A 22,481-nucleotide genomic window follows, 5' to 3' on the forward strand; every position below is an offset into this window, starting at 1 on the left:
AATTATCTTTATAAAGGTCGGTATAATCAGTTCCTAATTCGACAGGTTTTTATCCTCTTCAGTTTTCTATTGTCGATCTACACGCTTTATATGAATCACTTTCCTTCTTTATATTTATATCCCCTGCTACTGACTATTCCACTAACTTAGTCTAATTAAGTCTTTCGCATTTCTCCTATCTCAACCCGACTGCCTACAAAGATCTAATTTTTCCTTTTTTTTTTTTGTGGTAGCTGATTTTCCATGAATGGACACAGGAGAACCGGAAGCACAGGAAGTTGGAAGCCAGATCACGTTCAAGCAAGTGAGCAAGAATTTCACTGGGGTGCTCAAAGTATACAATTATTGTAAATATATATCTAAGTATAGGTGCAATCACGAGTTGGTTTTTGATTTTGATAGCGACTAAAATACGAGGAATTTACAAATCCAATTGGAAAAAATAGCTTTATGACTTTATAGTACTCTTATGTATACCTACCTATAATAATGAGTAATAAACATAATAGTTATTGCAAAAAACACTGTAGGTACTTATACCTTGGTAAGTAAATTATTTTTTATTCAACTTAGAAACGTTGGTTGCCTGTGCAGGATGTAACGTCATAACCCCTAACGAGAAGAATTTGGTCGTGTCACTGTAACACATACGTTACCAGGCGGATTAAAAGGATGGAGATGGGTATATTTCAAAACCATTATTTTTGAGGCGGAAACTGCGAAAATATTGTTATCTAAAGTTATTATGTTGATATGTTATGAAATTTCTGCGTCAATATGATATAAGTTTTGTATTGTTTGAAAAGACTTAACTGAGAGATATCATTTAACAATTTTATTTAATACGTTTTGTAGTCCACTTTTAAAGCTAAGCGATAACTATTTTTGGGAATTAATAACACGATAGTACCAAGTACCTATGTATAGTACCATAAGATATGTAGGCATATTCTGATTGCTAAGTACAATTTAATTTATCTTCCCACTGTCTCGGTGATTTTCAAAAAACGATTTCCAAAGTACCCTTATTTTGGTTACTTCTAACTATAATATAAAAATTGTATTTATCACATTACGATTATCGCGAAAAAAATTATACCAATTTTATTTCTCACTAGATGTGCCCTACGGGTTCGCCCGCGAAAATTACGGGACGCAGCGTACTGCTACAAAGTCTAAACCTACCTCAATAAATCAGATACCAAACGTAAGGTTTTTTCAATCGTACCGGAAGTGCCAAATATATAATATATGATATTAAGTACAGATAATATATAACATATTTGAATAGGTAAATAGAAGGTGGAATGGACCAGAGCGCGCGGAAGATCGCTCATGCGATGAACTGATCAAGTCAAATCCGCAGTGGGCCCCTTGCATAAAGTGTATCGGGCAGTCTGCCAGTAGGGAAAAGTAGAGAAATCTCGTCAAACAATTAACATCTGCTCAAAACAGCTGACAAATGGTGACTGGAGACCGACATGTGTACACATGATATTGTATCATCATCAAATCAACCGATTGACGTCCACTGCTAGAAATAGGTCTTATGTAGGGCTGTACAAACTCCACGATTCTAGGCAGGTTGTATCCAGCGGCTCTCCGCGACTTGTTTGATGTCGCCTGTCCACGTAGTTGGGAGTCGGTCGATTTGCCCAGTAGATAGACAAATAAGTCCATACAAATATAATATAAGTATAAACATGAAAAAACGATATGAGTCTTTGTTGATTTTAACTTTAGTTGTTTTACAATCTGACCAAATAAATAGAAGAAGAAAAAGAAGAAACACTTTATTGCACGTATAACATACAGGAAAAGAAACAGTAAGGAGTATACAGTAAACAATGTAGATATGCAAAGGCGGCCTTATTGCTGCAAGCAATCTCTTACAGCCTTTGTAGATAGGACTAAAAAGATAGTAATGGTAACTATCTCCATTTAAGGAGAAATAAAATCTACACTCTTTGATGTAAGACGTGTCCGACTCATAGAGTGAAACATCTTTTTGTGCCTTTCAGGTTTGCACGGAACCTCATAGAGCTTCTTCGTCCTTAGATGTTTTCTATTCTTCTTAATTATTGTTCTCCTTCTCTCCTTACCGTAATAAGAAGGCTAAGGCATTTTATTTTTAAAATTGTGTATAACCGAAATAGCATCACTCATACCTATAGAAGTTGTTAAACCGAGTTTAGAGAAGCTATAAATATTAATAGCTTATCTGACACTATGTTCTTACTTTTTCTTCATTTCAATCGTTTAATCTTTTCTAATTACATTATCACCTTGTTAGACGTAATAAGTACATTTGGTGCCTCATCTAATATTCAATAGTAGTTAAGATTAATATTTTAGCATTTTAGGTCGGTTTTAGTTTTAGGGACAAAGAGTTCGTTAGTTGTATCAATTAACTATTTCTTAGGTACCTACATGACAAAAAGTATTCTATCAATATGGCAATTCTTAACCAGATTCTCGCAACTGGTGTTAGTAAGTATTGCTATAAATCTTTATATATCTTGTGTGCGTGTGGATGTCACTGATCGATTTGAATTAATTTTTTGGTATGCGTTTGGGTGGCACCCTGGATGGTTTAGATTCACAAATCAGGCGCTGACATAATATATATAATAATTGTTGTTTGAATCTCACTAGAGTGTAAATCAGCCAATATCGGAACTGTGACGGCCAATCGCCAAATCTTCAGGATTTTTTTGAACGATTCATAAGTTGTTTGAACAAAATTACGCCACAAATATCATATGTTTTAAAAATAAATCATGTAAAGGTTATGATTCTATAGTATTTAATTATCCTTTAAGTTTATGCTTAAAGGTAAAATAGTAGCCCAAATAGTTCTTGTTTATGCTGGCTATCAAAACATGTTTTTCAATTTCCAGTTAGCTATGTGTGCACTACAATGGGCATTATGTATACTTGGCCATCATCTACACTCAAACTCTTCAGTTCTTCGAATACGACACTCGATAGAGTTATGACAGAAACTGAAACAGCACTATTAGGAAGTATATCATCTATAAGTGGTATAATCATAACGCCGTTCTCTGGATACCTAATTGATACTCTTGGAAGAAAATGGTGTTGTATAGTCTTTTACATGGCACAATTGGTAAGTTAAAAAAGACGCTAACACACCGAAAACTAACTACTTAGTTAAGAGGGAGTATAGAGCAAACTCGCTACTTTTAGATTTGATTTTTACAGTAGCCCATCAAGTTTGATTTACCCAAAAAATTAAAATTAAATATTTCCATGGGCCCAGATTGAGCGAAAATATAAAAATATAAAATTTTATAGATAGAAAGAAATACGAATACTCTAATTTTTAAGTATTATCAATTTGTTTTCAATCTTTCGCATAGTTTAGAGACTATTAATTTACATAGTTCCTATGAATATTATCCAGTGCCCATATTAGCCATTTACAAAAAAATGTATTTACTACATTCCTATAACGTCTCACCACACTCGAGGTTTAGAACACGTTTTTTTTTCAAAAGTCAGTCGCAATCACTCAGTTGAGACGAGAAGATGTGCGTCAAGAAAATAATTTATTGTGAGCTGATTTTGCTCTGAGCTATGCCTCATTGGTGCGTTGCGTTGCGTATCGTTGTGACGTTGCAGCGTCGAGGCTGCGTCGACAAATGGCATGCCACATTAAAGCGTTGCGTCGTTGCAACTACAAAACGTAGATTCGTTGTGGTAACGCAACGCAACGCACTAATAAGTTTTTCCTCGAGTAGCTCCAATAGGCAGATTTTCTTCTGCCTTCGAAATAGAATTTAATATTTTTTACTTCCCATTACGATTTAAATCTGTATGGTATTTTTTATAGGCTGGTTGGCTCATTATCGTCATGTGGTACAGAGTAGAAGCAGTTCTGATTTCCATCTTCCTGTCTGGCTTGAGTGCATGCATTTTTCTCACCATACCGATCTATGTCAGCGAGTACTGTCAGGAATCCATTCGTGGATCCATGACTTCAGGTTCTATGATTTTCTTCGGAATTGGGATGTTACTATCATATTTACTGGGAGGACTTTTGGAATATAGACTGATGAACTACACTGGTCTAACATTGACTGCTCTTGGAGTAGTTATCTTCAGTTTTATGAAGGAGTCTCCGTTGTTCTTGATGCAGAAGGGACGCGAGACAGTAAGTGTTTTGTCATATCATGTTCTAGCTTATGTAATCGACCAAAATGCTATATATGTTTATACAAAAGTATAATAATATAGTAGTTACTGGGCCATGACGAAAAAAACATACAAAGTTTTCAAAAACTTTCACTTTTCCGTATGCATTGACATGTATTAGTAAGTTATCTACTTGGCCATTATAACATAGCGTTACGGCCCTTAGTTAACGCGGACGAAACCGCCTGATATAGTTATTATGTATCTTTACTAACATTGTAAATGTGAAAGTTTTGATGAATGATTTTTTGACTTAAAATAAAACTTTGACCCTTTTTGACGACCCCCCTGGCGCAGCGGTGAGCACTGTGAATTTAAGACTTAAGTAGGAGGTCCCGGGTTCGATTCCCGGCAGGGGCAATTTGGGAATTTATAATTTCTGAATTTTCTCTGGTCTGGTCATGTGGGAGGCTTTGGCCGTGGCTAGTTACCACCCTACCGACAAAGACGTGCTTTTAAGCGATTTAGTATTCCGTTGCGATATCGCGTAGAAACCTATTAGGGGTATGACTCCTATACTCCCTAACATCTTAGACTGCATCATTACTTACCACCAGGTGAGATTGCAGTCAAGTCATTGCTAACTTGTAGTGGAATAAAACTAAAAAAAGTTATATTTTATGGTACTGTCCGAGTTATCTATTTGTATTACAGTAAATGAGTTACCCTTCTTAATATAATTATGAGATACGCGGGCAATACGAACATAAGTGGGAAACGTACAAAATGACGTGCAGACAAACTTAGTGGATCTATTTCAAATCGGCTAAAAAATGAAAAACGATAGCTGTTAGTCATGCGAGTGCCGAACTATGTGTGATCTCGCAGACATAAAAATTATATCAAGTGTATGTGGAATTAAATTTTACGAATTTGTAAGGAGCTTGATTAGGTGTTAATGCAAAAGTCTACTAATATTATAAATGCGATAGTGTCTGTTACATTCTTTGTTTATTGCATCCTGGTGGGGGGCAAAGCATACTTTTTATCTGATTGGATACTGTCGATTCTTGTTGAATTTACAAAAAAAAGTGAAACATGTCGCGTGAAAAACCTAGTTCTAAATACAGCAACATTGGCTTACTTACAGGAAGCAGCGAGATCTATAGCGTTTTACAGAGGTATAAAAATTGGCTCCAAAGAAGTGCTCCAAGAAATGGAAAAAATTAAGCGAACATTGAATCTCGATTTTGAAAACGGTACGTTCATTGCAATATTGTAACGTAACAAAAACATTGATGGGAGTTTTTTGCACTTACAGCTTCTCGTACGTGTTGTTTGTGAATTAAACTTCTTTTGTAGCGATTAAAGTTCAAAGTTTTTGCAGATTGTACTCCTCGCGAGGAAAAGAAGTTATATCCAGAGGGTCCTAAGAAGAAATTGTCACCGTGGAAATATTTAAGTATAATAATATAATTTTAATTATCATTGCCTAAATTATTAAATGAATAGGACCTATATTAAAACCTATGCTGATAAATTCCTAAAATAGAATTTTAGAAATCGGATAGCAGTTTTGAACTTATCAGTTAAAAAATACCTATTTATGAATGAATGAATGAATGAATACACTTTAATTGTACACCAAAGAAAAAAAAAAGTAGTTACAAAGATATAAATACATATCAAGAGAGTACAATTTGGTGGCCTTATCGCTACATAGCGATTTCTTCCAGGCTGGCGTAAAAGGAAAAAACATAGAAAAGAGGTAGGTGGTGCAATAAATAAGATTTAAAAATTATACAAATATATAAATATAAATAAAATATATATATATATAAAAATATAACTATAATATATATATATATATAAATATATTACATATAAATACAAATAAAATATATAACATATAACATCCTCAATTAGTATGAAATACATAAATAATTCAAATTACACACTCAAAATGATTCGCTTCAGCGATGTTCGGCTGAAAGAGACAAATAATGATCCTTCACTAGTTTCTTGAAGGTCCCAATCGATTGTGCCTCACGGATATCTAACGGCAAAGCGTTCCATATAAATTTATATTAAATTAAAAAACAATAGTTTTATGGGTGCCTGAATTCAAAATGGTGCTATGACGACGTTTTGTCTGATAGCGCGATAAATGTATTTTTCCCCCTTAAACTTTTTTAATGTAATATTTGACGGCGCAAACAGATGCCCCACCTGATGGTACCTAAGTGGAAAACCATCGCCTGTAAACAGAGCAAAACTTCACAGGGCATGCAAGGAGCGCGTCCTGCATCATGCCACCCTATTTCTAGCAATTTGAGTATTATTATTATTACGTTAACATCTACGCCTCAAATTGTCTCATGTGTCTCATGTGCCTGTAATTATACCGACAACCACGCCCTTCAGACCGGCACAGCATTGCAACAAAGCTGTTTAGCGGCAGAAATAAGCATGGCGATAGTACTTCCCCGGACGAGCTGTCACAAAAAACTCTACTTCTACCTTACTAAAACCGTTTCCTCAACATTTGATTTAGTTCCCTCTTACACATATTGTTATGTTGTTATACAGGCAAATCCTGCTCAACTCGCAAAGCACTTTTAGTCTCAATTATGCTTTACACTTCGAGCATCTTCCAAGGACTAGTTGTTGTACAAGTGTATGCTGAGCCGTTGTTTGAAAAAGCTGTGCCGAGCATGTCAGCTATGCTGTCGAGCATTCTATTCGCGGTAGTTTCTGTAATAGCTGGATTCTTAGGAGCATATCTCATTGATGCCATAGGAAGACGAGTGAGTATCATACATCTGATAACGTTTTGTGTCCCAACTGGTTTATTTATTTAAAAAATTTAGGGTTTTATTGACCTCTAAATTTTTATGTGGATTTATCGGGGTAGTAATTATGACTGGATAGATTTTAATGCGGTTTATTCGACTTTATTTGTACTTATGTATTTTTCCAATAAAGCCAGATCTTTGTTTTAAAGATACTGGCCCCATGAGTTTTTTCTCCCCTTAAGATTTTGGTTAAATGTTTAATTGAATACTACTAAAACTTATTTCTGTTATATTTTTTAATTTTCTTATTTACATTTAAAATCACATATGAATTATATTACACATTATTATTAATACTAACAACTATTGATTGTGGATTTAAGTTTATAGTTTATTGAGAGTTTTCTTATTAATATTAAATACCTTTAGAAATGCGAAGCAGAATATAATGATAGTGAGATTCAACAGTTCTTTGTAGTCATCTCGAGGTTGATGGACTGGTATTTGCTTTTTGGAAAAAGATACCCTGTCTGCGGCCACTTCTGCAAGAATACTTGCCTCAGCATCAACTGTTATTTTTTTGAAGTTGGTTCGGTCCTTAGTGTACCAATTGTTCTTAAATCTTTTAAATACTTGTACATCACTGATGGGTTAAACAATTGTTCCACTATAGCTGACAATATAATTACCATTATTTGGGCACGACAATCAAGCCAAAGCATATGTTAATCCATTGTTCGCTCGAAAAGAACGCATACTCCACTTATTAAACCGGTATTTACAGCAGTTGTGTCCAAACATTTACCTTACTTATCGCTCAAATTTCATGAGTTTATAGCTTCGTAGACAGCTGACGCACATGCTTCGCTCGTTCTACGTTCCAATTTTGAATGTCATGTCCTGATAACAGAATCGATCTACAGTTTCGTGTCCGCTAATATCTGCTAAAAGTTTATTGCCCCAATAATAAAACCTAATTCGTCATTAAAATCTAATGACGAATTAGGTTTTAACTTGCTGAGAGTCTGTATCAGTAATCTAAGTTGAAATTGTTCACAAACGCAGTCGGAGGCATCTGCTCACTCCGAGATTTTGTTGCTTTACACATATCACCAACCAAATTATGAGAAGTGCGCATGTTACGAGTACGTAACGTGTACGTCTGTGAACACCGTCAACTAAGATTATTCGAAAACAAATTAAGATATTCAAATTAAAATCTCGTTTCGATCTTTTCTGACCTCCAAATCTAACTAAAAAAAACTTTTTTTTTATATTCAGAGGTATATAATCTAGTGAGAAAGTGCCCCGAGGATAATTCAAAAGTCGCCCTTTATAATTATGAAAATGAATTTAGGACTTTTATAATTGTTAAATAGCAATCAAGCCCGAAGTGGTTAGCGAGTGAATATATAACAGAACAATATTTTGAGGTGTAGAGATGTTACTTTAGATGTATACACTTCACTTTAAGATTACATGTTGTACATGTTTCGTGCTCGTTTCTGAATGAATTTACTTTCTGAACTTGTAGGTTTTTTAATAAAAATACTCGTACGATTTTTTTTAATCTATGAAGCGCTTTATTTTAAAATGTTTATACGACCTTAAGTATTTGTTTATGTTCCAACTGCACTTAACATTTCTGTATATCTGCTGCATCGTTTATTTTTTCAGCCTCTAATGATCTACGGATCACTGGCAACAGGAATCTGCTGCGTTATCCTCGGCTCGCAAATCCATATAAATTGGGGTCCAAACTGGTTGACTGCAGTATTCATGCATGTGTATTGTGTTACTTATGTGCTCGGTGCGGGGACAGTTCCGTACGTCATTGTCGCTGAAATATTTTTACCTGAGGTGAGCATATTTTACGATTCTACATAACTATTCTTTCATCAGAATTTTAAAGAATACTTGAAGTATATTATTAACTAGCTGTTGCCCGCGACTTCGTCTGCGTTTGATTTTGTTTTTAAAGTATTCTGTATCGCTAAGCCTTCAATGAGTATAGTAGTATATATATATATATATATAACATGTGACTCAACTAATTATAGACAAATAATTTTCAATAAAAAAAAATTGCGACTATAATTAAAGGTAAGCTATCCTATCTCTTAAGTTGGGCCAGACTGCTCACGGTGTACCAATTTAATTTGAAATCGGTTAAGTAGTTTAGGAGTCCATCGCGGACAAACATCGTGACAGGAGATTTATATATATTAAGATTTTAAATACTTAATACTGAATGGTATTGATACTCATTGATTTTATTTTTAAATTTTGAGTTTGAAATTGTTAGTTTTTTGTTATTCGTAACTAGCGGACCCTCGTGACTTCGTCCGCGTATGAGTCAATCGAGAAGCTAGAATAGATGTGATGCTAATCACAATCATCGTGGCTAGCTACTATTATTTTACATGGTATACTGAGTTAGTAAGTTGTCATTATTTTAGTTGATACATATATATTACATACATCCATACGTCCACCCTCACAAACTTTCGCATTTATAATATTAAGTATCATAATATGTAAGTATGGAGGGTACGCATGTATTCGATCGCTGTCCCATATGCCTTGCTACTTGCTGTTATTTGTGAAGAGTTATGTCCTTTATCTCCGACAATATTCATCAGATCTTCATTAAAATTAGACACTACATGTATTATAGTATATACTTTAAAATAAAAAAATAATTATTCAAATCGGTTCAAATTCAACAGAGCTTTGAAGTAAAATTGATAACATTTTTAATCCCGTTTCCCGGAGGAAACTTATTGTTTATCGGCATAAAAGGTATCCTATATGGTGACCCGGAATATCAACTATCACTATACCAAATTTTATTTAAATCAGTTCTGTAGTTACAGACGTAAATGAATAAAAATCTGTTTTGGACTCAGTATCGATTATAAAGCATCCCCCGGTCAAAATTTTCAAAATATATTAAATGTACAGAAATATTCCAGTTACAGTTTAATTATAAGTATAGATTATACTAGATCCTATACAAACCCCATTAATATAGTATCATCATCATCTTTATCAACCAATTACCGGAAAACAACGGAACAATGGATCTGCTCTTAGAATGAGGTTTTAGGCCGTAGTCCATAACGCTGGCAAAATGCGGATTGATAAAATTCACAAGCCCTTTTGAGAACATTTTGTAGAATTCTCAAATATGCAAGTATCCTCGCAATATTTTCGCTAAGGCAAGTGATTGCTCAGCACACACATAATTCCGAGAAGTTAGAGGTGTGTGCCGGTAATTGAATTCAGTCCCGCCAAAAGAAAGTCTGAAGTCCTACGCTGGTCAAAAAGACTATCGTATCGACCTTTCCATAAACGCGTAGCGTATTGACGCTATCACCGCTCTTAATAATATTTATTCCTTGATATGTCTTCCTCGGTTTACGTAAGAATAAAAAGAAAATAGTCCAAAAGTTTATGGAAAGGTCGATACGACAGTCGTACGACGTATAATGAAACTTTTCCTATCTTTGTAAATTTTTTGCAGATCAAAAGTTTTGCATCGATGATTTCAATAGAGTGGGCGTTTTGCTGCAACTTTTTGATTTTGTTCATCTTCAATCCTCTAGTCGCTGCTGTTGGTACGTATATTTTGAAATACGTACTAGTACATTACGAATTTTTCCCTACAACCTTTTTCCATATAATGAATTCTATAATCACGTGTCAACGCAATAGCATTAAAACTTCCCCGACTGAACCAATCTGGGGTCTGAATATGCGTAAATAAATTAAATTATATATCGTATCGTGTGCATGGATAAATTAAATTATATATCTAAATTCAAATAAACACGTGACAAAATGCTCTGTAGCGAACGTGCTTTCGCCGCGGGGAAAGATGTCATTCATTTTTTTTAAGAGATACGTTTTGACCCTTTTTCAAACAACTGAGGGCTTTTTTGATTGAATCTTGAATGATTGAATGAATATACTTTTATTGCACACCACGAAAAGAAGAAAAATATTACAAAACAACGTAGGTATACAAATTTTCGGATCTTGTTGAGTAATACAATTAGTGTAATAATTTTTATTAGTGTTTTTACGTACACTTGGAGGAATTATCAATTTTATATGCATTTTAAATTTATAAAATTAATACAATTCTAATATTTTGTCATAACATAAGCATCAACTCGGTCGAGCGGCTGCCACGTGGGCCTGATATCTGGTGATATTCAGGGATCTGATACATTAATGTTTTTTTTCAATTTCCAGGTCTTGGTCCCGTATTTTATCTTTTCGCGATTATATGCTTCCTCAGTGTCGTCTTCTGCTACTACTTCCTGCCAGAAACAAAAGGTCTGCCAGTTGACGAGCTGCAGCAACGATTTCTTAAGAGAGCAAACTTACTTTAAGAAATTAAATTAAATATACGTGAACGCTTTACTATTTATTTATTTGCTCCGACCATTATTCTAATCAACTAATACTATCTACTGCGATCACCAAGCAAGCTTGCTTATTATGGGCAAAACCTCCCATTGGATTGGCCTTTAGTCCATTTTCTTATTTTCGGAAGGACAGTTGCCGATAACCTTCAGCGAGGCTAGCATGGGCACGAGACAATTATCTCCCCGGGGAAATGATACAAATTTATCTTCTCCCACAGGTGTATCAACTCTCAGAGCACTTTGGAAACAAGTGGAAATAATATCCAAATAATATATTTGTAATAAAAAAACGGGTTAAATTTATCGAATTCCATGTTCCTGTGCTCGCCCTGCAGCAGCTAGCACAGGCAGGAGATAAAAATTATATCCCCAGACTATATCCCCTAACAGCTAACAAATGAGGGATATCCCAAATCAAATCGAAATCCTCAACACAAACTGTTCAATCACGTCAAGATATAGTTAATATCGCAACGGACTTGTATAGAAAGCTCTACTTACCACAACCCCACGCACGCACCCCTACTACTAGACGAACTATGCTTCATGATACTTTACCGCAAAATGAAATAAATGTGATTAATGAGCAGGAGATTGTTGCGAGGGCAGATAAACTGATACACAGATAGATAATATTCCAAATTTTGCAATAAAATTAGCAAAAAAGCACTCCTTTTTAGTTAATTGTTTTTATTTAGAAATATGAAAGGGTAGCAAAGTTGCTGTATCAAGTTATATGATTATACATTACTTATCTGAATAATATTAAAAACTTTTTTTTTAAATACCGTGGTGTTTTTTGTGGTTGGCAACTTTTTATTGCGGATTCTGTTGCATTTTCTATCTGTACATTATTTTCAATAAGAAATTATTCAAGAAGAAAATACTAAAGAAATAATATGATACGCAGGAAAATCTTTTGCTTTCTCTTTCTACGTTACCAACTCTTTTCAACTTTTCGATACCCTCGTTTCCGTGGGTGATGAACATTCTACCTGGCACGTAGGTATCTAAATATATTTCAGAACTGCAGAGCAACTGGTCTCAAAATGCATTGAACACCACTTTCGTACTTTGTTTGGATAACAATAAACTATATTCAATTTCAGGACTAACTGAAAACCTAGAAATACAATTTCAAATTATATTTATATTTATCGGTACGATACTAACATTTAATAAATGGTAGTCGTTTAAAACTAGACAAATGTCAGACCAGGACAATATGGCCGCCAACACGATTGTTGTTCCGTTTCACTCTTCATTCTCAGTTGCTTTCCGTTCTACGCAAAATCTTGTGGTAGATATTTATACAGCGATTATTTAATTCCAAACGTAAAGGTTTTAACTGCACTCCTATGACACCCCTAAACTCAAAACATAGTTAAATCTATACCCAATCCTTATTGGCTATATACCTTTTGGTATTGACTGTCATTATTTTAACATCGTTAAATTATTTATCTCGCAATCTCTCTCGGACCCATCGATAGAATAGCCCTCTTTTGCAGAGCGAAATAAATGCCAATGGCAGCAGCAATACCCCATAGTAAAAAAACATATGGCATAATGCTATGATTCGATCAATTATTAACATGAGGGCCATTAGAAATAGTTCCCAGTTCCTCAATAATAAGAAGTACGGTGGCTTTCACATGTTAAAAAAATATTATTGTGAATTTAATGCACTCGAAGAGCAGTTTTCTTTATAGGGATCTGTAAAAAGCTAATTCAAGTCTTAATCCCAAATATTATAGATGTAGGTTACCTATCATCAGCAAAATAAACTATCGCATGATTGCGCTTGGCTAGTACCGGTACTGGTTCCAATAAGTCCAACGACACAATCATCATAAACATTCGCAATAAGTCTAAATGTAGTTTTTGATATTTCTATACAGTATTCTAAGAATTGTTTGTTAATATTAGAATTGACCATAATAATTATATTAAAAATTATATTTTTATAAACATTATAATTTAATCAATTAATCCATACAGAAAGGATTGATACATGCAAAATAAAATTATTCTCCATTCAACATCATTGACCCTTTTCATGTCCGCTCTGGTTAAACAACCCGTGCATGCTGCTTAAGTCGATGTAGGCCCCAATAATTAAGGTAATAAAATGAAATTTTAGTATGCTTACTTTGATAAAATCGTCGTCATAACTTGCGTAAACAGAAAAAAATAAGTTTAGCTATTAGAATAGTCATTATATATTTACTAAAAATAAAAATAGAAATCATAAAATAACTAACAAAGAAGTTAATCCATCATAATTGTCAATTATCAACGCTTAACTTATGTTTGCTCAGTTTGTACATATCAAGAGATCACTGTCATTTGATAAATAAGAAGCACCATAGTTAGTATCAAATGTGTCACGACAAGTTGGAGACTTAATTAACATATTTGAATAAGTAAAATTAGAATAATCAGTAAGCAAAATAAATTTTCAAATATGTCTTTAATTCGACAAACGTATTGTACTCTAATAGGTAAGAATAAAAAATAAATGGTAATAGATAATTATATATGTTTCTGCGTAGATATTTAAATACACAGTTTATATTAAATAATATTGTTCTTCTCATGAATTTTTCATAATTTGTTAAAACAGGATATATTGATTCCATTCATATTATTTCCCGTTGTGATTCAGTGATTGGTTTTGAAATTAAAAACGATTCTATGTTATATAGTTTTTAGTACCAGAATTAAAAAAGGACAGGACGTGCATAAGTATACTTCTCCTACTTCCTCCTACTATTTGACACCTTGTGTATTTTCCCTTTGTACGAAGAAATCCTAACTGACTTATTCAGTACCGTCTGGTTTCTACTTTACCTTACTAATATAAGGATTTCGAATGTTTCACTCATTTCACTCTCTCTAACAAAAATAAAATCCGGGTGAAGAAATTAGATGTAGGATTGACAATCATTTACCTTTTTTTAGACATTTTTTTTAGCGTCTTTAGCTTCGTTGGCTAATGTTGGTACTTCTCAGTAGGATCCGCCTTCCGAACCCATGGTAGATTACTACAAACAGAGAACTAGTCGTTTCAACATAGCTTGCTTTATGCCTATTGATTTATCTGCAAAAGGGTTTTTGAATTCTCTTAATAAACTCAGACGAATATTCTACTTACCATCAACATTTAGTAACAATATTAACTATTATTACTGCTAAAATTATTTACAAAGATTTAACCCTTGTTCCAGTATGTTACTCGTGTATGAATATAGGAATCATGTTCGCGTGGCCGTCATCCACCCTCAAGATTTTCGAGTCAAAAAATACAACTCTAAACAGACCTATGACTGAAATGGAAATAGCACTCTTTGGGAGTTTATCTTCTATATCGGCTTTAATTACTACACCCATAGCGGGCTTCCTCTTGGATATACTGGGGAGAAAATATAGTTGTATACTATTTAGTGTTCCGCCAGTGGTAAGCGATTCTATATATTACCTTCTTATTATTATTCTAACTTATGAACTGTCAGTATTCCGTTGTATTGATACATTTTCGCTACCAACCATTGGGAGTTCTATCTCATCTATTTGGTCGTAAATCGGTCCTTTAATCACATTTCGAATTCTGTTGATATTACAGATAATGACAATAATATCTGGTTTGAATGTTTTTCAGGTTGCCTGGTCCTTGATCTCAACATTCCCATCTGTAACTGTAGTCCTATTATCTGTATTTATATCAGGATTAGGAGGCTGTATGTTCGTAGTTGTACCCCTATACATCAGCGAATTTTGTCATGAATCTATCAGAGGCACCATGACCTCTGGATGCATAATTTTTTATGGCGTTGGTTTAATGGTGTCTTACATCTTAGGAGGGCGTCTAGATTATCATACAATGAACTACGTGTGTCTGTTTATATCTGTTGTGGGCGTATTAGCGCTTATGATTGTAAAAGAGTCGCCGACTTATTTGATGAAGAAAGGATTACATAAAGAAGCCGCAAACACAATTGCTTTCTATAGATCCTCAAAACCTGGTTCAAAGGAAGTTTTACAAGAAATGGATGTGATAAAAAGAACACTCAACCCACAAATGGATGGTAAGTAGTTCAGGTTTAACAGAAGCTATATTTATATGTACGCAAGTAGTTTTCTTGTTCTTACAATTATTCTTGTTTTATACTGATCCCCGAGTTAAACCATAGGCATGAATACAGTTGTGGTGATAGTGACAGTGATTTCACAATGACATCTCAAACTTCAAGTCTGCACCAACGGCATAAAAAACTTAGGGCACGTTATTCCGATGTTTTCAAAATAGAAACGAACTCTGCTTTGTAACAAATCTGAATGATAACATGAGATAATTATTGTGAAATCTATACATACCTTGAAGAATATGATTAAAGAATACTATCTCATTATCTTCTAGCGGTTAGCATGTTCAACTACGCATCGGACCAAGGCAGGACCACATGCGCCTACCTTTCGAATTTGCACACTTTTAAATGCTTACAGAAACAACTGTGACATTTTTAGTAGTTCTTTGACCTCATTCAAAAAACATGTCAAACATTTACTTACATAGATTAAATTAATTTATTTTCCGTTTTGATCTTATATCATCACTTTTCTTTGTATAGCACATTGCAGGTATTCAGTTTTAAATTTTGCTTTTTTATTTAATTAGCTTTTAGATTATTTTAATTAAGAATGCTGTGGTAATTTCTAGAAGGTTTCGATCTCCTGTCGTTCTCTTTTATTTGTCTTATTCTCATAATAACATCATTGATTGTTACCACTTTAATGATCTAATAAAATAAAATAAAAAAAAAGAGGTCCTGGGTTCGAATCTCGGGTTCGGCCAATACTGTAAGGTATTGTGAATTGTTCTGTTGAAGAATTTTCAGTACCAGCCCGGAGTTAAGAAATTAGCAGTATCAAACCCCGTGACTGGGAGAGCGCCTTAAAGCCGTCGGTCTCAGTTATTATCACTGACTTTGTGATAATATTTGTAAAAGCCCACCAATCCGCGTTGGATCTAGCTCTTGGACAATCTGTCCTGTGAATCCTGCCTGTGCCCAGCACTGGGCTGATGCGTATGCGATGATGATGCGTTGATAGTAACTTATGTTCCGACCCCCTCATTTATTAAGTACCTAATTTAAAATAATTATCAGGTTTTTATGTTGCGGTTTTCCGTTTACGATAAAAAGTTTGTTTTTGTAAGTCTTCAGTAATATGCCCTACTAACTTTACTTTGTTGTTATATGTACATTACTAGATATTTATTCCTGCAACTATTAAATTCGTAAGAATAGATGAATGCAGGAATTATTACATTTTCACTGTCTGCGCGTCAGTAATGTATTTGCGTAAATCACTACGCGTTTAACATTTACAAGGTTAAGTTTTCATATATCAAGATTAAGTTGTTTATAGCATAGATTAGGCAATAACACGTTTGTTTTCCACACACATTTTTCCTTATGTGAAATTAAAATGACGCGATTTTTTATTATATAGTGATTTGCAAATCAGGGAGTGACTTTTACTTTGAAGATATTTATGATTTGCAAATAGCTTAATATAGTATATTAAGTTATTTGCAAATCATAGCATAATAACTCTGACGGTAGTAGGTATCTATAATTAATATTCACTAGTTTTGACTGCGGTTTCGCTAATGGGTACTACGTGAGAATGTGTACTGGCAGCTCTACTTGCGTGCTCATGTTATAAAGTAGGTAGCTGCGTAAAGAAAAGAAGTTAACTCCAAATTATGAAATTATATTTTTAAATCATAACGCAACGAACTAATAATAACGAAATAAAAAATAGATACGAGACAAATTTCAGGCCGTCGATTGTTGATTTATTTTATTTTATTTACATTACATATTTTCAGTTTAAAGTAAAGTTTTTAGTTTTAAGTAATTGTCTTGTAAAGGTCTTGAGATGTTTTCCGTTTGACGTCCCACACGAGTCAGAGTCATTGTGTTATCTCTATCCTGTCCGCAGCGCCATAACCATTAATATGGGAAAGAGAGAACAATGTACCCGGCTTGAGCGTGGAACTTATTATACACTTTATTTGTACACCACAAATAGAAAAAAAAACAATGGACACAACAAGAAGAAACTTAAAAAGTAGTATACAGAGGGCGGCCTTATCGCTTAGTAGCGATCTCTTCCAGGCAACCTTAGGATTAGGAAAACCAAGGGAAACCAATTGTGTGATGTGATTATTCATTAAAGTGAATATAAAACTATTATGGATTTAAATTATTAAATACCACAATGACAGCAGGCCATCACACTGACACGTATTTATTGAAATTCAATCATTTTATTTATTGAATTCAATCATTAGGTTGTTTTGGAATATAATCCATCGATATATTGAAAGTAAACGTAAGCAATTAAATATATAAGCAAATTGTCACATAATATTACACAAACGTGTCGGCTAGATAACCTCCTTTAGATTAAAGTTAAGATCACGCATTACTGCTGATGATGATGATTTCAGATGTGACACCTGAAGAGGAAAAACTGAAGATCGAAGATCAACCCCCAAAAAAACTTTCATTACTTGAGTTCTTACGTAAGTAGTTAGATATAATATGGCTCCGTAGTGAGATAGATATATGCCCCATAAGTGAACAGTTAGACGGCTTATATTTATTGTAAATATTAATTTTAGTTTGTAATTATTATTTCCCTAGACAAATATATTTTTCGTTGGTTTATTAATGAAGAATAATTCACGAAATAAAATAACTCTGAGCCCTTTATAATCTGATAAGAAGGTTTTAGTTCTGGTAAAGAACGGTGCGATAAATAAACAAATGTTCTAGAGCTGTGTTTGATCTGCAATTTTCACTAGCTTTTTTTTACAGAAAAATCCCGTTCCACTCGTCGTGCATTGGTTTTAATCCTTGTGCTGTACTCCATTGCCATCTTCCAAGGGCTTGCAGTAGTGCAGGTCTATGCAGAACCATTGTTCGAAGAAGCTCTACCAAGCATGTCTGCTAACTTGAGTAGCATATTATTCGCACTCCTAAACACCATCGCTGGTTTGACTTCAGCTTACATGATGGACCATGCAGGAAGACGGGTGAGAACTCTTTACTTTGTATGGTCACCTAGTACTTTCTTCTTGTGTTCTTGTTTGCCTTAATTTATTTGAGTTTTGCCCATTTTTGACGTAATCTTATCATCATAATTTTCATTTGTTAAAAGAATGGTAAGTGGCCTAATATCATTGTATGATACTTTTATTTGTTTCGAATAATAATAAAACAATTATTATTCCAAATTTGTTACTTCTTGTTCATGGATCCGTACTAGTATATATGTTCTTAATGTCTTATGTTTCCATAGAGCTCATTGGTATATAAATGTATATTCCTTATTTTTCAGCCCGTGATGATTTACTCGTCACTAGCATCTTGCTTTTGCTGCGTAGCTTTAGGGACACAGATTCAGTTACACTGGGGTCCACATTGGCTAACTGCCATATTTGTCTACGCTTTCTGTGTAACGTGTACGTGTGGGGCTGGAACCGTACCCTACGTGATGATTGCTGAACTCTTTTTACCTGAGGTAAATATAAATATAATCTCTTCAGATCTATTGCGTGCTAAGCTTAAGCTCACACTTTGAATTTGAGTTAACGATATTCAATTCCGGGCGATCTTTGCTATAGTGAAAACGTTAAAAAAAATAAGAGCACCATAGACATAAGCTTGTCATTATTCAACACCATAAGAAGTTTCATATTTATAAGCCTGTATTGTTCCTGTAACATTTAGACATGACGTGCTCAAAGTTTTCCTTGGGGAATCGGACCCGGAGCCTTCCACTTAAAACTTGAATGGCTAACTGCCAATGGCGTTATTGCAGTTTTCGTACCACTGTGCCAGAGGTCCTCATCACTGCTGAATGATTGAGACATGTTTAGATTTATTTCGTTTCATTTTCAATTAAACTATCATTTATTTATTTTTCATTGTATAAGGAGGTATAGCGACCGTACCTTCAATATTATTTCAATTCAAAACCCGTATTAATATTATACTTTTAGCGATTATACTTTTAAATATAATTTAAACATTATATTTATACATATATAGCAAACATAAGTACATACCTGCTAGTTACGAATTAATATTTCGGTGGGAACTTAAGGTGTGTATTTTAGATATTAGCTAATATGTGCATAAGGCTGGTAACAAAGTGTTTTACAATGCGATCCATGTAGCAACGCCTCTCGTAGAAAAATAGCAATAGAGGTGTTACGCGCTTTAACGACGAGCCTAAACATCAATTATATCAATTCATATTTAATTACTTAAAACGCCCTTAACTTAGAAATGTTAAGGTGTGTGCGAGGATTCGAACTCTGCCCCCCGAAAGGTAAGTCGAGCTCCTACCCACTGGGCTATCACCGCCTCCTTACACCAGTAAAATAACCTAAATCGCGAAATACTCCGCCATCAAGTGTAACAAATTAATATATTTCAGGTAAAGGGCGTGATGTCAATGCTGGGTGTACAGTGGGGATGGATATGCAACTTCATTATCCTCTTCATCTTCAACCCTCTGGTCGCAGCGATGGGTTTGGGGCCGGTCTTCTACATCTTTGCGATTGTCAGCGTTATTTCTACAGTATTTAGTTATTTCTACCTGCCAGAAACGAATGGACTAACTGTGGACGTCATTCAAACATTGTTAGTTAAGAAGACGCAATGTTGAAGAAATATCTGACTGGGTCTTTGTATAGAATAGACCTACTAGTTAGCAACGCAAAGGGTAGCTAGGTTATATATATTAACCAATAAGTGACTTTTACGTTTTTAATTTTTGCACCCTCGATTTCATTTTTTATCACCCTTTTGTATGAAATCTCTATGGATGATAAAAAAATGCTGCACCTTTATTGGTTTCTAATAAATGTTTTAGTATTCCATACAATTGTCAGTGTCTTGTTAATCTACATTGTAAAGTAAACTTTGAAGCATATGGCTACAAAGTTCATTAGCATTGCACGACAATCACAATTATGTCGTGAACAAATCTGCTAAGGGTTACTAGCGAAGTTATACCTTATTTTACAAGGGGTAAGGTATAAGTTGAATTGACGTTTTCTGACTTGCTCAAGCGCCGATAACCGGCACAGAGCGATAAGCTGAGATGAGTGATGTACTGATGTTAATTCGATAACGCAATTATGTTTTACTAACTGTTCCATGCTGTTGTGTGTAACAGATGAGTTATTGTAAAACTTTTATCTTTGTTTGTTATTGTTAATGCCAAATGTTGTTCTGCTAAATATTAAAAATAAATTGACTTTCGAGTAAAACGAATTATTAAAATTATCGTCATTGTGTGGTTGAATGAAGCACTTGTCTTAAATGGCTGTATACTATTAAACCATACAGGGGTTTCGTCTGAATCTATTAGATAAAAAATATACCTATGTCATACAAATAATAACCGTTTATTTTCATTGCTACCATTGTTTTTAGAAAATGACTGAGAAAGAATGAGATGTATTTAATAAAAAATATATTATTCGGAGACATTGTACATTAGGTGTTTTAGTAAATAAGATTAGATAATTTTGGAATCTGAAATTTAACATTATATTTTTGTTCGGCTATGTGATTTGGCATGTTATTAAAGCATGTATGAATCTGCGATAATTTTCCAGCAAGCAGCTTGCTTTATCATAATAAAAACCAGTGTTATCGGATTACGTTTGTCATAAATTAGTTAATAATTGTAATTTGACCTTACCCTTCACACATATACATATACATTTATTTTCTTTATTGGATTAAACCGGTAATAATCAATATCAACATATTAAAATTAACAAGAGAAAAAAGAAATAGATAAGATTGGCACCTTCTAGAAATGATCACGGATTGCTTTAGAACGACTTCTACTTCTTATACTTGCATCACTATAATAACAACCGTAAAAAATAGTACGAAAATAATGATAATTAAGTAAAACGGAGAATATTTAATTTATTCGGACTGAATAAATTCCTGAACCTAAAAAGTTTTCAGCACTGATAAAATTTTCTTTTAGTTTCATAATATTTAGTTACTTATAATTAAATATTAAATGCTAATAATCTACGCGTCAAAGCGAAAAAAGATGTCACTCTGTAGGAGATTACTAATTACTTATTATTTATAGGTTTGGCCAATTTTAGTTTATAATATAGTAAATAAGATAATTGTTATTGTTGTAGCTATGGATTTTTATCTCAATTAAACGTTATTATTATTATTATTGTTAATATTTTACAGCTGGTGATGGACTGAATTACAAAACGAATATATGCCCGAATGGATAATATTCCCTTTTTGACTACGGTACCCTAAAGTTTGTAACTCAAAAGTGGTTTTCTTTTATTATTAATTTGCACACATTTGTTTACGCATCCTAATCTATTTTTGGTATATTTGGACTTAGGTATATTTTGTCTGATAACGTAACATTATTATCTTATATCAATAGATAAATACTTTCAGTAGTTAACAAAAAATGTGATAAAATAGCTATAATGGTTAAAAAACACTAACTTGTAAAACATCGATGAGAAAATCTTACCCAACTTTGTCAAGAAGTTTTAATAATCAGGCGCTGTCCAACCCCATACTTCAGAGAGCACGTTAAGCCGTGTGCCCCAGTTATTATCAGTATCATGTGATAAAAACCATTAAAACCGAATCTGCATTTGAAAAGCGGGGTGGGAACATGAGACAAAGATCTATGTGCCTATCTCGTATGAAAAACGAGGTCGAGAACCTATTATAGTGAGACATTAATATGATGATTTTTTTTCTCCTTCAATGAGATATCCTAACTCATATCTTAAAGTATATTCATCTGTGCAATAATATTCGGTTTATAACACGACTGCAGTTATGTGTGTGTTATGTTGTATATGAAAACTCCAAAAATTATGCCACTTAAAACTCAGATCAGTATAAAGATTCTATACTGATCTGATCTTTGAGTTGCTTTTACTTGACCGTTTGACCGCATTCAATTTATTATAAATATGGCCTATATTAGTTTT

General features: G+C 33.8%; 2 protein-coding genes across 2 annotated transcripts; both read left to right on the top strand.

Moving 5' to 3' along the window:
• The first annotated feature begins 2,349 nt into the window (after nt 1–2,349).
• Nucleotides 2,350–11,367, top strand: LOC120623876 (facilitated trehalose transporter Tret1-like). Its single transcript, XM_039890156.1, has 9 exons — nt 2,350–2,490; nt 2,901–3,130; nt 3,857–4,177; nt 5,309–5,417; nt 5,546–5,620; nt 6,748–6,965; nt 8,631–8,813; nt 10,480–10,573; nt 11,214–11,367. The coding sequence occupies exons 1-9, from the start codon at nt 2,454–2,456 to the stop codon at nt 11,351–11,353; spliced, it is 1,407 nt and encodes a 468-aa protein (XP_039746090.1). The 5' UTR covers nt 2,350–2,453; the 3' UTR covers nt 11,354–11,367.
• Nucleotides 11,368–13,812: 2,445 nt separating this feature from the next.
• Nucleotides 13,813–20,392, top strand: LOC120624681 (facilitated trehalose transporter Tret1-like). The gene is made up of 7 exons (XM_039891358.1): nt 13,813–13,893; nt 14,620–14,849; nt 15,051–15,477; nt 17,910–17,984; nt 18,280–18,497; nt 18,803–18,985; nt 19,907–20,392. The coding sequence occupies exons 1-7, from the start codon at nt 13,857–13,859 to the stop codon at nt 20,135–20,137; spliced, it is 1,401 nt and encodes a 466-aa protein (XP_039747292.1). The 5' UTR covers nt 13,813–13,856; the 3' UTR covers nt 20,138–20,392.
• Nucleotides 20,393–22,481: the final 2,089 nt, after the last annotated feature.

This window comes from Pararge aegeria, chromosome 1 (assembly GCF_905163445.1).
Source record: "Pararge aegeria chromosome 1, ilParAegt1.1, whole genome shotgun sequence".
In the NCBI taxonomy this organism is placed as follows: Eukaryota; Metazoa; Arthropoda; class Insecta; order Lepidoptera; family Nymphalidae; genus Pararge; species Pararge aegeria.

Coding starts and splice junctions, on each gene's coding strand:
- LOC120624681 (XM_039891358.1), top strand. CDS start 13,857: ATGTCTTTAATTCGACAAACGTATTGTACTCTAATAG. Junction 15,478..17,909: donor ACTCAACCCACAAATGGATG/GTAAGTAGTTCA, acceptor TGATGATTTCAG/ATGTGACACCTGAAGAGGAA. Junction 18,498..18,802: donor TGGACCATGCAGGAAGACGG/GTGAGAACTCTT, acceptor CTTATTTTTCAG/CCCGTGATGATTTACTCGTC.
- LOC120623876 (XM_039890156.1), top strand. CDS start 2,454: ATGGCAATTCTTAACCAGATTCTCGCAACTGGTGTTA. Junction 2,491..2,900: donor GATTCTCGCAACTGGTGTTA/GTAAGTATTGCT, acceptor TTCAATTTCCAG/TTAGCTATGTGTGCACTACA. Junction 6,966..8,630: donor TTGATGCCATAGGAAGACGA/GTGAGTATCATA, acceptor TTATTTTTTCAG/CCTCTAATGATCTACGGATC.